A 12,112-nucleotide genomic window follows, 5' to 3' on the forward strand; every position below is an offset into this window, starting at 1 on the left:
CATAAACTTCTATCACAGAGTCCCTGAACAGATGTTTGACAGCTTAACCATACACTGTATTAAGTATTACAAAGAAGAGCTGTTACTTGGGGGAAAAAAAAAAAAAAAAAAAAAAAAGAGAGATCATAATCAGGAAAAGGACTAGCATATTAGGAAACAGCTGGATGTGGTCAGAATTGTAGAAGCTCTGGAGAAGCTGAAGTTCCAGAGACTGCATATTTCTGGTTTGAGTTCTTACCATAAAATTCTGAGACTAGCAAAGCAATAACAGCAAACCTGAAAAGACATGCTTTTGCAAATCTAACTCCTAGCTGACATCCATGTTCAAGCTGCATTACAGAACAGTTTCAGAGGCTACATAATTTTAGTATCTGAAAGTCTACAAAAGTAGAAGACCTACAGAACAAACGGAGGCTATACAAATACTTCACTGAGATGGTTTCTTCAGTTTCAACAAGCAAAACAGATAACCCCTCCATTTTAACTGCTTGAGTAGTCTGGTCAACGTATCGCTATTACAAAAATATCAGTAAGATTAAAAATCAGAGACAAAGTGTCTTAACTATTTCTGAGTATTAACATCAAAACTAGATTTAACTGGAAGTAGTATTTAAGATACCAATCTGGAAGGATGATATTTTGCTACAAATGACTTTACCCATCAGTTTTCATATAGAAAACTCTCTCTCAAAAAAAAAAAAAAAAAAAAAAAAAAAAAAAAAAAAAAAAAAAAGGCATCATTTTACTCTTCAGCTCCTTCTCTTCAAAAAGAAAGAACACTCTTAGAAGAGAGCATTATATTGGTTATCTTGAAAGGAAAAATTAATTTTTAATGACAACAGGTATACCTACATTTACTGCAGCCTTGTCAAACTCTGCTTCTGAAGATGTAGGTGATAAGGGACTTATGGGACTTAGAGAAGGGGAGCTGTCCACACTAGAAATGTAGTCTGGGTCAGGAACATACAAAATCTATAAAGAAATATAATGCAGTTAGAAGTTATGTTTTCAGTTTTACTTTAAATTTTCCCACTAGCTCAGGTATATTCGCCATGCTTTCTCAAAATAAGCTACAAGAAATCAGTTCTGTCCTAGTTAATTTCCTATACTTCACATATATATAGACAGATATATAATTACAGACAAAGGAGACAGTTATTTGTGAACTCTACCATAATCATCTCTTCAAAAAGAGCATTTTTAAAAGTTCCCTTATAAAAGTTGAAGGATTAAATAGTACCACAGTACCAACCAAAAGTACTTCTTAATCTTTAAATTTCAAAGGTTTTAAATGCTATCTTAAAATAAGAATGGTCTTTAGTTATAGTAATTGAGAAAAAAAGCTCAAAGCAAAAGCATTAAGAATACATAGAATGTCAGAATTACCCAATACAGTGTAGAAGAAAGACTTGATGATTATTTCTCATGCTATTATTCTACTATGTGAGTAACCAAGCAGGCAGCTGGGGAACAAGTTTATAGATATAGCTCTTAGCATTGAATTTGAGAACCTGAAGTTAATTCAGTTTATCTAATCCCTAAATACGTTTTTCTTTGGTATGGTAAGCTTTCAAGTTACAAAATCTTGCAGCAATCAGAAATAAATATACAATATGATTTGAACAGAAAGGGCTTATTACTAAATAGCTTCATCTAATATAGTAGCTAGTGACTTGTTTCCAGGCACTAGCTTTTGAAGAAAAGTGGAAAGTCAGGATGGGGGTAAGGAAAGGGGGAAAGAAGTAAGGAATAGTGACTCATAAGAAAAATAAATAATTCATATGCTCCTGGTAAAAAGAAAGCAAGTTTTCAGGATTCGATGGAAACATTTATCAATTAAAATAGAATTGCAGGCATTAATATACAGTGAGGAATGTTGCCAGTATGCTATACCCTGAATTTATGCTCTGAGCAAGAGCTGATCAACAGACTGCTATACTTGCAGAATAGCAAGTTTAGCTTATACTCAAGTGTCATTATACCATTAAGTACATTTAGTTTTAAAGTTAAGAGCCCTCTGATTTTAATCCGAGAGAAGCAGGTAGTTTCATTACATTTTCCTTTTTAAAGAGATACTTAATAGGTACAAGGAATTCAAATTAAAGTCTTTCATAAAACCAATGTGAAAATCAGCATGAAAAAGTACTTTAACACTTTCTCTGGTAGAGGCAAGTAGTAAAGACAGGAGAAAAAGTCATCTTTGTTCAATGACATAAGTAACATACATAGCGTAGTAGTACCTGTCCAGGAACGACTGCTCTGGAGAAAAGCTTATTTAATTGAACCAGTTCATTGGGTGTTGTATCAAATTTCAGGGCAATACTGTTTAATGTATCTCTCGATTCCACCTGTATCAATTGGGGGGGAAAAGAAAACAAATCTGTAAGCAGTTAGTTTAAATAATGCCTTATGAGTTATATCACACGTAGACCAGCTTTACAGAGACTTTTTTTTTCTAATTAACTTTAAGCTTTCATATCTTATGATTGCCCAGGAATATAAATAGTCCATGAACAACAGTTAGTCTACTGCAGCGTTGTATGAAGTCATGTGCCTTCCCACTTTGGTTCTTGGTAGCCAGAAGTGTCACTCGCATACACTGGGCTGCAGGCTCAAATACTGGAGCAGAACTTGACCTGTAAATTCACTGTTGTGTACCACTGGGCCAGTATGCGACTGGTTTCACAGAACCTCTCATTCTCCCTCTTCACTCCTCTCCTCTGCTCTTCATTTAGAGGAAAGCTGAAACAAATTTATATAAATGCTAACACACTCTCCTCCTACTGAAATAAACTTGACAATCTGATTTTCCAGTAATAGTATTACCAAGACCAAAAATAAAAATAAGACAGACCTCTGTTGAAGCAAAACAAATCAAACTGTATTATCAGCTGATGGAACATAAGTATTAGATGCAGGTGATTTCCAAGTTAAAAAAAAAAATCTTCAAAGTTCTTATTCTCACCCCTGTCTACTCATATGAACCATTTAAGAACTATGAAGATCTTATCACAAGGAAATATAAAGCTAAAGTAGTTTATTACTTAATGGCACAGGGCTTCAGAAACACCATGCCAGGGGGAGAGAAGGGAGGAAGAGCAGGGGGAGGGAAGAGTCCCTCTTATTACATCTTTCCTGCATCTGCATGAAATACAGTTTATACAGAGTAGAATTACTAGACTAATACTTGTCAAGTTCAATTTTGCTTCTTTAATTTTCAGGCTACGCACTAAAGGCTAACTTTTCTTGACAATAAAATAAGAAATTGGACATTCATTTCTATGAAGCCCCCCTCCCTTTTTATTATTTAAAGGGAAAAGAAGGGGTTAGGGAAAAAATACTTTTTTTAAAAATCATAATGGATGTTCTACACAACCATTCTGACAACATGGATATCATTAGCTCACTGCATCTCACCTAGGTATCTTTCACTTCTTCGATAAAAACCACAAGAGTACCATGTCTTGTGTGCCTTACCAACTATAGCTAGACTTAAAGGTAAACATCCTTCTACTTGAAGACCATCATTTTTCCAGTGTTAACAGCAGAATTTAATTGTCTATTGAAAACTCATTATTTAGATTAAATGCCTGAACTCAGGCAAAAAAAAAAAGGGGGGGGGGGGGGTAATGGGAGGAGAGGTAAAAGCCTCGGAGCATTCTCATTTTAGTAGCTTTGAGGACTGCTTATTCTGAGTATGCCTCTATCTTATAAAGAGTGATACAGGTAAATCCATTCAGTGCTGGACAAAAATGTGCTGTTTTAGTAGCTCTATCACAATGAAGGTACTGAAATGTGTACTGGGCTAGTCTGCTTCCAGTATAGTCAGTTTTGGTTGGTTGCAGTTCAATCAGTGTGTTCCACCTAAATAATAATTGTCCTTGTGCTACTGATAGAATGTAACAAGGTCAACTCATTCTTCAGAGAAGCATCAAACATTTTGCCAGAGCAAAGTGTATATAATACACAAAGGTTATATTTACTTATACAATAAGTAAATTTTATGATTAATATGATTGTTAAATATTAGTATTTTATTCATATTGAAAGAATAACCAGTAAATAGAGTTCCAACTGGGTACAAAGCAAACTAAGCAAAAATAAGCTATTCTTCTTCTAAATGTATACCCACTTGAGTACTCAAAAAAGAACAGAATGCTAATCCCAAAACACTTCAGTAGAAGAAATGCTTTCTCTTCATTAGCTTTGAAAAAGTTGTGTGATAGTGAGCAGATGCTTGACAGTACAGTAAAATAAGATAGTTAAAGCATTCAATTACAAAATGAAGTTTAAAAATAGAGAGTGTGTTCATTTCTTTCAACCTTTAAGAAGGTTGGTCCTTTGGTGAGCCCTCTTAGCAGCTAAAAGGTTTTCTTATAAATCATGAACTGCAGCATAGGAAACACACGGCTTTTTCTTCTCTGGCTATACAGTTGAATAAATGAACCTTCACACTATATATGATTTCAGAGACTGGCACTGATAACTAAAACATTGATGCAACGAAGACTTCCTGAAGCATCTCCCTACATAAGAAAACACACAAGTATACTTTGAAGTTAGCATTCAAAAACATCTTTCCTGATCTTTGCGCTTTCTACCTTGTCATTAGATAAAACTGAAACTTCCTAAAACTCAAAGAACAATTTTGTAGAGAAAAACATAGTTTAACGAAAACAAATAGAAAAACATCCTTCCTAATCTTTCTCTCTCAAACCAATACTGGAGGAGGAAGAAAAACTTACCCCTTCTCTTCTAGGAAAGAAGCTTTCTGTGTACCATGCATGTAGTTAATTAGTTAGATACTCTCTAATTAAAAACATTCAAGGAAATACTTGGATATTAAAGCACTATGTTCCATCTTCATGGAAAAGTTCCCCCTTTTGGGAAGGGAGGGGGAGATGTCAGCGATTAAGTTTTTTCATGACTTTAACAAAGTGTCAAGATTAGTTCACATAATTGTGTATCTCAGATAAAAAAACAACAACAGATGTGTGTGTGAGGGGGAAAAAAAATAGCATTCCTTTGAAAAATATCCCCCCCAAAAAAACTTTATCACATCAGTTCATCCTTCAAAGTGGTTCAATGCATGAATTTGCTTAAATATCTAGACTCAAGCAGAACAGTCAAAATATGCTTATTAATGAAAACACATAAGAGAATCACTTGTTCTGGACTGCATTTTTAACTGAACACATGAATTCTTTCTTTGTACGACAGCTTTTACTGAAAAGGGCTTTTTAGAATACAAGCGATTGTAGGAATAAACTAGTATGAGGAAAAAACTTCTAGTCATCAACTCTGTATATATATCTACAGACACACACGGCCTTATTTCCTACTTATTTGTATCTCATGTAGACACTTAAGTCTAAAATGCTAAATTAGCTTAAAAAATAGCCTTTACAGATATTAGATACAATAAGCCAATTAAGAACCAAACCTTCTATGTTCCTTTTCCACCAAAATCCCAAATCAAATCTTCAACATGGCACTGGTAACAGTAGCTAAACATAACAAAAAGCACTCCTCCCCCCCCCAACACAAAAGACACCCCTCACTCTTCAATTAATTCTTTCCCAATTAATTATATGCAAATCACATTATCCCTCTTCCACTTACTTAGCATTACCTGCTTTCATGTTGGCTGGAGGAGGCAGGGAAGTCCCAGCAGATAAACAGCTTCAAAGAGACGCTGTTGACTGGGTCCTAACTGCCTTCAAGTTTTGCCAAATTAACAGTTGGCAAAGTTATTTAAAAATTAACTTAAAAACCAGATTCCCCATTAATGAACTAAACTGTCATTGCAGCTCTACAGCTGGAGGTTGCTTATTTTTCCATTATAAGTTATACATACATATAATACGAATCAATGTATGAAGAAGCTATTTTTACAATATTTGAAAACTAATTGTCTAAACTCCCCCAAAACAATAGCTGAACTGTATTAAAAGGAACTAAAAAAGTTAAGAGTGATGGAAAGACTAGGAAGACTGAGGTCAAAGGAGAAGAGGAAAACAATTGACTGGAGTTACACTAAAGCCTTAGAAATCAGTTTATGGCTACATTAACCCATTTTTAATGGCTCTAATTTCTGCAACATGCAACTGCAGGAAAATGGAACCTTTGAATATAAAAGCAACTCAAAAAAAACATTTTAGAGTTAGGTAAAAGATACACTAGACAAAGTATTATGCAATCATTATGATCCACATTTGCTGAATCCTCCAAATTTGGGGTAGACTAGACAGGAGAAAATTCAAAGAAAAGTGACAGTCAGACAGGAACACAAGCCCAGCTTTGAAAAGAAGCACCAAGAAACAAAAATTTGTAAGTGCATAGGCGTATACCTAGCATACAAAGGGTTATGAGGATGAGAAAACGGGTCTAAAAGGAGAGAGCCTTTAGAACTTTCTATCCAAGCCACCCTAGAACTGAAAGCACAATTCACAATTACTTCAGAGAGATTTTAGCAGATACTCATCTCTTTCCTACTCTCAAAATAAGCACATCGAGCAAGTCATCTCAAGAAATTCCAAGTGTTCATGTGTGTTCAAAGTCCAGTAAACTAGCATCTATTTGGTGGTCACAGTAAAAGCACTTGCCACCCTCATCATGAGGATCAAAAATTCTTCCTAATTTTATTTAAAGAAGTTGAGCTCTTGAGTCATTGTAGTTTTGTTCTCAGCATAGAGACTTTTCATTGGTTTCTAACTCAGAGTCTAGACCTAGTTGCTAGAGAGGCTGACTTAACACTACCTAACTGGGACATATCAGAAGGCTGCCAAATCAACAGTGACGACTCCAGCTTAAGACCCAGTTTTAAGACTCTCTGTTTTTACAGGCTTTTTGTATGACCTTCATTAATTCATATCAGGTTCTTGTTGCAATCTGAACCACAATCTCTGTGCACTCATTGTTTATCTGCTGCTTCAGGTCCAGAACAGTCATAATTCCCCAGAGAGTTAAAGGAGGAGAAAGCAGAGGGGGAAATAAAAAATAAAAATCTAGATTTGAGCCTCTGCCACTGATAAGCAAGGTCCACCTCCATTGATTAATTACTAATTTTCAAAAAAAAAAAAGTGCCCTTTTTTTTTTTAATCTGTAACTGGCTCTTCTAATACCTGGAGGTAGACAGCAGCTGTGTTTGCAGAACATGTAGTACAAGAGACTTCTCGATGCAATGCCAGTATAATGAAGTTAAGGAAAGTAAGCCATGCAAAAATGCTATTAAAAATATAGTTAGTAACAACAAGCCCACAAAAATTATTCACTTTGTTGGACATAGTCCATGTTCACATACATCATAATCTTTCTTCTTTATGTAAAACTTAGCCTGGAGCACTGACTCAGTTCTGAAATCTGTACTGATTTGTACTGAATCCATCTAATTCTGATATTCATAAAAAAAGCTATTCTAACTTTAAAAAGAGGGGAAACAAAAAAAGAACACATTGCCTGAAGTTCACTGTCTAAAGCAGTAACAGTGAAAATAAACCAGTATTCGCGCTGTATCCTTTAGAGATAGTCACTGAAAATTATCAGCCCAGATTACCCGGGCTAATCTACTAGCCCAAGTAAACTTAGCACTTGCTTTCTTCATACCGAATGTACTGTGTGGTACTGAACATCTGTTGACGTCTTCCTGCTGGTGCTAAACATAAAGCAGTAGTTTACATTTTTAAGCTTTGGGGGATTCACAATCTGTACTTGTGGGACAAATAAGTAATAACATATTTGGTCTTTGAAACTAAAGTCAAAAGGCAGTCAAAGATTTTAAACTGCTGGGAAGGGAAGCGCATTTCAACTTTTAAAAAAAACACACACACTACCTTTTGAATCGAGATTCTGTCTCACTCCAGACTTTAGGAATATAAAATATAAAACCATCTAACTTAATATATGCAGCCACTCTAAAAACAAAAATATTAAATCATAAAAAACAAAAACATTCTAAGTTTTCAACAGTACTAGAAAATATCTAGAAAATGTTACTGCTTTGAGGAGCAGTAGAAGGATAAAGGCAGAAATCAGACTAAATTAGTGTCTTTCAGCATGATATAAAGGCACGGAAAACAGTGGTAGCAAAGTCACAGTGGTTACGAGCCCTCTTTCACATGTACAGTGAATATAACCACTAAATTCTAGATATTTGATGTACGTATTAGACTAAAACATATGTACCTGAAAACTGAAAGCTTGATGTTGCTGAAATATTTCACAACTGAAATCCACAGCAAAACTGGGCAGAATACTGAATTTGTGGAGCTGAAATGCAACATGTTCTCCACACACAGTAGGCTCCTTCAGAAGCTCTCCGTAAGCTTACGGCATACAGTTCACACAGAAGCGATACCTGCTTTAGCCAAGCTGAAGTTCATCTCAGTCTAAATACACGCACGTCCTCTGCCTCTCCGCAGGTTATAAACACAAACTCCTTAAGCTTAGTCTTATCATAGTTTGGTTTAAGGCAACATTAACAGTTAAATTCATTGCATTTCTTCTTTTGTTAAGATGATACTGAGAGGTGAGGTAAATACTTCTTAATAGAAGTTCTCTTATTTTATCATGTCCAGTCTCAAAAGCATTCAAAAATATCTGCGATAGAGTTGACATTAAAATAGGGAAGTCTATAAGCATTATTTCTGCGCTTAATTATATTTCCAGTATATAGCACAGAACAGATATTTCTCACTTCAGTTTCCCTTAGTAACCACAAACGTGAAAAGCCGACTGCAGCACAGTTTGAGGGTCATTTCAAGAACAGAACGGGCATAGAAAGGCTCCATTTTCAGATACTGCTGGGAAAACAGATCTGTACTGTACGAAGTAGAGATCATGAAAATCATTGTAAGAGTGCTGGAAGGTCAGTTACCAAGATAGAGCCTGCCTCCCACCCCCAAACAAAACCTTCATTCTATTATTTCTGCTGATGTCAACAGTTTAACAATACTGAAAGGAGGGAAGTTGTATATGTTTTTATAATTAACATTATTTTTTCTAACCAGTTACCTCTAGGTGAATTATTCATTTGATTGATAATTTGTTTTCTGAAGAAAAAGAAAACTTGCATAGAAAAACAATGAGAAAAAAAGAAAGCAGCCTTACTTAAATAGTATTAGTTACCTAATTTTTGACTTAATTCCTGTTAAAATAAGATGTAACATACACAGAATTATAGGATTAGAAGTAATTCAAACTGTTGTTTTGCTTTTATTTTATAATAAAACTTTTAGAGTCTGTACTTGCTATGTAATGACATTCTAGTAATCAAGAAACAACTTACAGAATATTCAATAGTCCCTTTAGGCTTTTGAAAAGACATTCGTCGCCCATCTCTCTTGTCTGGGGTCTTCTTCTGGCCAGTGTCTGAAAAAAATTGAGGTAGTACGTGTGTTAAATTCATTTTCCTCTCAGTACTGTCACAGGCTGCTGACTACAGCCCTGTGGGCAGACTTCTAATTCACCAGTTACACAGCTTGCTCCCGATGACTCTAACAGACAACCAGCTGCTAGAATAGGGACTTCATTCCTCTGCAATGCTTTAAGAATTCAACCAATTTAAACCCCTGACTACTGCGAAAAAAATAACTATGTAATTACTTCTAGCACCCAGGAAATTATTAATGAAGGAAGACTAAATAGGTGATCGACTCCACACGGCAGGTAACACTTCTGGAACTGCTGTGTTTAATTGGTTTTATATCTTGCCCACTCTGCTTTTGTCTAGAAAGGAAATGATCTAGCACTCCTGCATGTTAGATCTAATTAACGTCACAGCATTTTTTTTAGCCAAGTGTTGTCTACTAAGTAGAAACTATTTAAAGCTTTAGATAAAGCAAAGTGCATTCACATATATAAAATCTTCAGAATTACTCTCTATGTGTTTGTTAAAGACAGGATATGTAAAGCACATCCACTCTATGCATACATAACAAAGATACTCTTGAAGAACTTAAAAACTTCTTTTTACCAGGTTATTTTGATAACCCCTTTTCCTAAGCCACACATATCGAACAATAATTTGGACCTGCACATCCTACTTCGGCTTGATATTTACAATTTAAGACAATGCAAGTGTATTACATGATTCAACTGACACCATTTAATTTTACATCTTCAGGAGATTATTATATATTTATGTATCCATTTACACTCACATACATACATACATTTTAAGAAGTCAGATCTGTCACAAGGCTTCTATCTCAACACTTAAATATTTTCTATTAAGGAGCCAGAAATACTTTATGTGAATGGATCTGTAAGTTTTCATGCTGCAGTGGGATTAGTGATACTCTCCACAGAATCATACCAAATGGCTGAGGTTAGAAAGGACTTGTGGAGATCATCTAGTCCAACTCCCCTGCTCAAGCAGGGTCACCTAGAACATACTGCACAAGATTGCATCCAGACAGGTTTTGAACATCTCCCAGGATGGAGATGCCACAACCTCTCTAGTCAACTTGCAATGTTACTTTCTTAAAGTTTTTCCTCACATTCAGAGGAAAATGTGACTGCCTGTGTCACAGTTTGTGCTCGTTGCCTCTCGCCCTGTCACTAGGCACCTCTGAAAAAACCTGGCTCCATCCTCCCTACACTCTCCCTTCAGATACTTATACCTATAGATATGAGCTCCCCCACAGGTCTTCTCTTCACCAGGCTGAAGAGGCCCAGCTGTGCCAGTCTCTTCATCATCTTAGGAGGAGAGACTGAGACATCTCTCCTAGCTGCCCTACGCTGGACTCAATTCAGTAACTCCACGTCTCTCTCATTCTGGGGAGCCCAGTACTACTGGACACAGCACTCCAAACACAGCCTCACTGTGGCTGAGTAGAGGGGGAAGATCACCTCCCTCAACCTGCTGGCAATGCTCTGCCTCACGCAACCCAGGACACCATCAGCCTTCTTGGCCACAAAGGCACATTGCTGGCTCATGGTCAACTTGCTGACCACCAGGGCCTTCTCTGTACTGGTGCATAGGGCGATTCCTCTCCAGGGGCAGCACTCTGCCTTACCCCTTACTGAACTGCAAGAAGTTCCCATTTGCCCATCTTTCCAGCCTGTCAAGGTCCCTCTGAATGGCAGTACAGCCCTCTGGGGTATCAGTCATTCCTCCCACTTTTGGATCTTCAGCAAACTTGCTGAGGAGGCACTCTGTCCCTTCATCCAGGTCATTAATGAATGAGCTGAACAAGACTCAACCCAGTACTGGCCCCTCGGAAACACTGCCTGGACACAGGCCTCCAACTAAACCTTATGCCACTTGCATCCCATCCTCACTCAACATATTAAAGGGTATTTCTTCCCCAATTTGCTAATTGTAGCTTTAAAAAAGGTACCTAAAGCAAAACTTTCATTACTGAGGATATTAAGAACTTTTTAAAAAGCTACAGGTGTTGCTAGGGGAAATTAACCCAAATCAGTTAATATAAATATACTGAAAGAATTATGTCTATAACAGTTATGGCCAACATTCTCCTCTTCAACATCAAATATTTTTGTCGAAGTTTATACCTGACCTTGCAATACAACAGGTGCCCACTTGGAAAGATGCTGAAGAACTGCAACAGCTATTAGGTAACTGCTCAAGCTTTTCAATTTGTATCAAAGCTCTGTCAGTAGCCTAATCTTTTTCTTTCAGCAACAGTTCAGATACTTTTACCACAGAAGTCAAAGGATGCAGCTGAAAAGCACTGTTTTGATTCAGGATCCCATACCTCCCTTAACAGTCTACACAGAGTTGCCGTATTTTAGACAAAGCATGTTCTTTCCTCTGCTACTCTTAGACAGAAATAAAGGTAGATATCTCATACTACTAACTTACATATACGCTTTATCTACATATACCCCAAATTTATCTCCTAATGCTAACTTAAGACTTCCTTTTCTTCTCACTAGTTTGTGCTCACAACTATTTAAAGAGTTTATACACAGGTATCACTCAAGAGGTTAAGTTATCTTCTCTCCTTTCAGCAGCTGAACAGCAGAATAAAGGCTTGCACAATAACCACTTCCATTTTTATTGCTGACATAAGGAATGGAAAGTTATTTGCTCTTTACGACAGATGAACATACTATGCATGACAGGTTTTGGAGTGCTTGAGTAACT

General features: G+C 36.4%; 1 protein-coding gene across 9 annotated transcripts in view; it reads right to left on the reverse strand.

Moving 5' to 3' along the window:
- Positions 1-12,112, reverse strand: part of OXR1 (oxidation resistance 1) — a 267,736-nt gene that overhangs the window by 57,374 nt on the left and 198,250 nt on the right. For 8 of the 9 annotated variants that reach the window (XM_062570428.1, XM_062570426.1, XM_062570431.1 and 5 more), the window contains 3 exons: positions 9,287-9,369; positions 2,241-2,348; positions 853-972 (listed from right to left, as the gene is read on the reverse strand). In XM_062570428.1, coding sequence (XP_062426412.1) covers positions 853-972; positions 2,241-2,348; positions 9,287-9,369 — 311 coding nt within the window. The remainder of the gene's footprint in view (positions 1-852; positions 973-2,240; positions 2,349-9,286; positions 9,370-12,112) is intronic. The other variant, XM_062570434.1, reaches the window with a different exon arrangement.

The sequence above is a fragment of the Rhea pennata genome, chromosome 2, assembly GCF_028389875.1.
Source record: "Rhea pennata isolate bPtePen1 chromosome 2, bPtePen1.pri, whole genome shotgun sequence".
Classification (NCBI taxonomy): domain Eukaryota; kingdom Metazoa; phylum Chordata; class Aves; order Rheiformes; family Rheidae; genus Rhea; species Rhea pennata.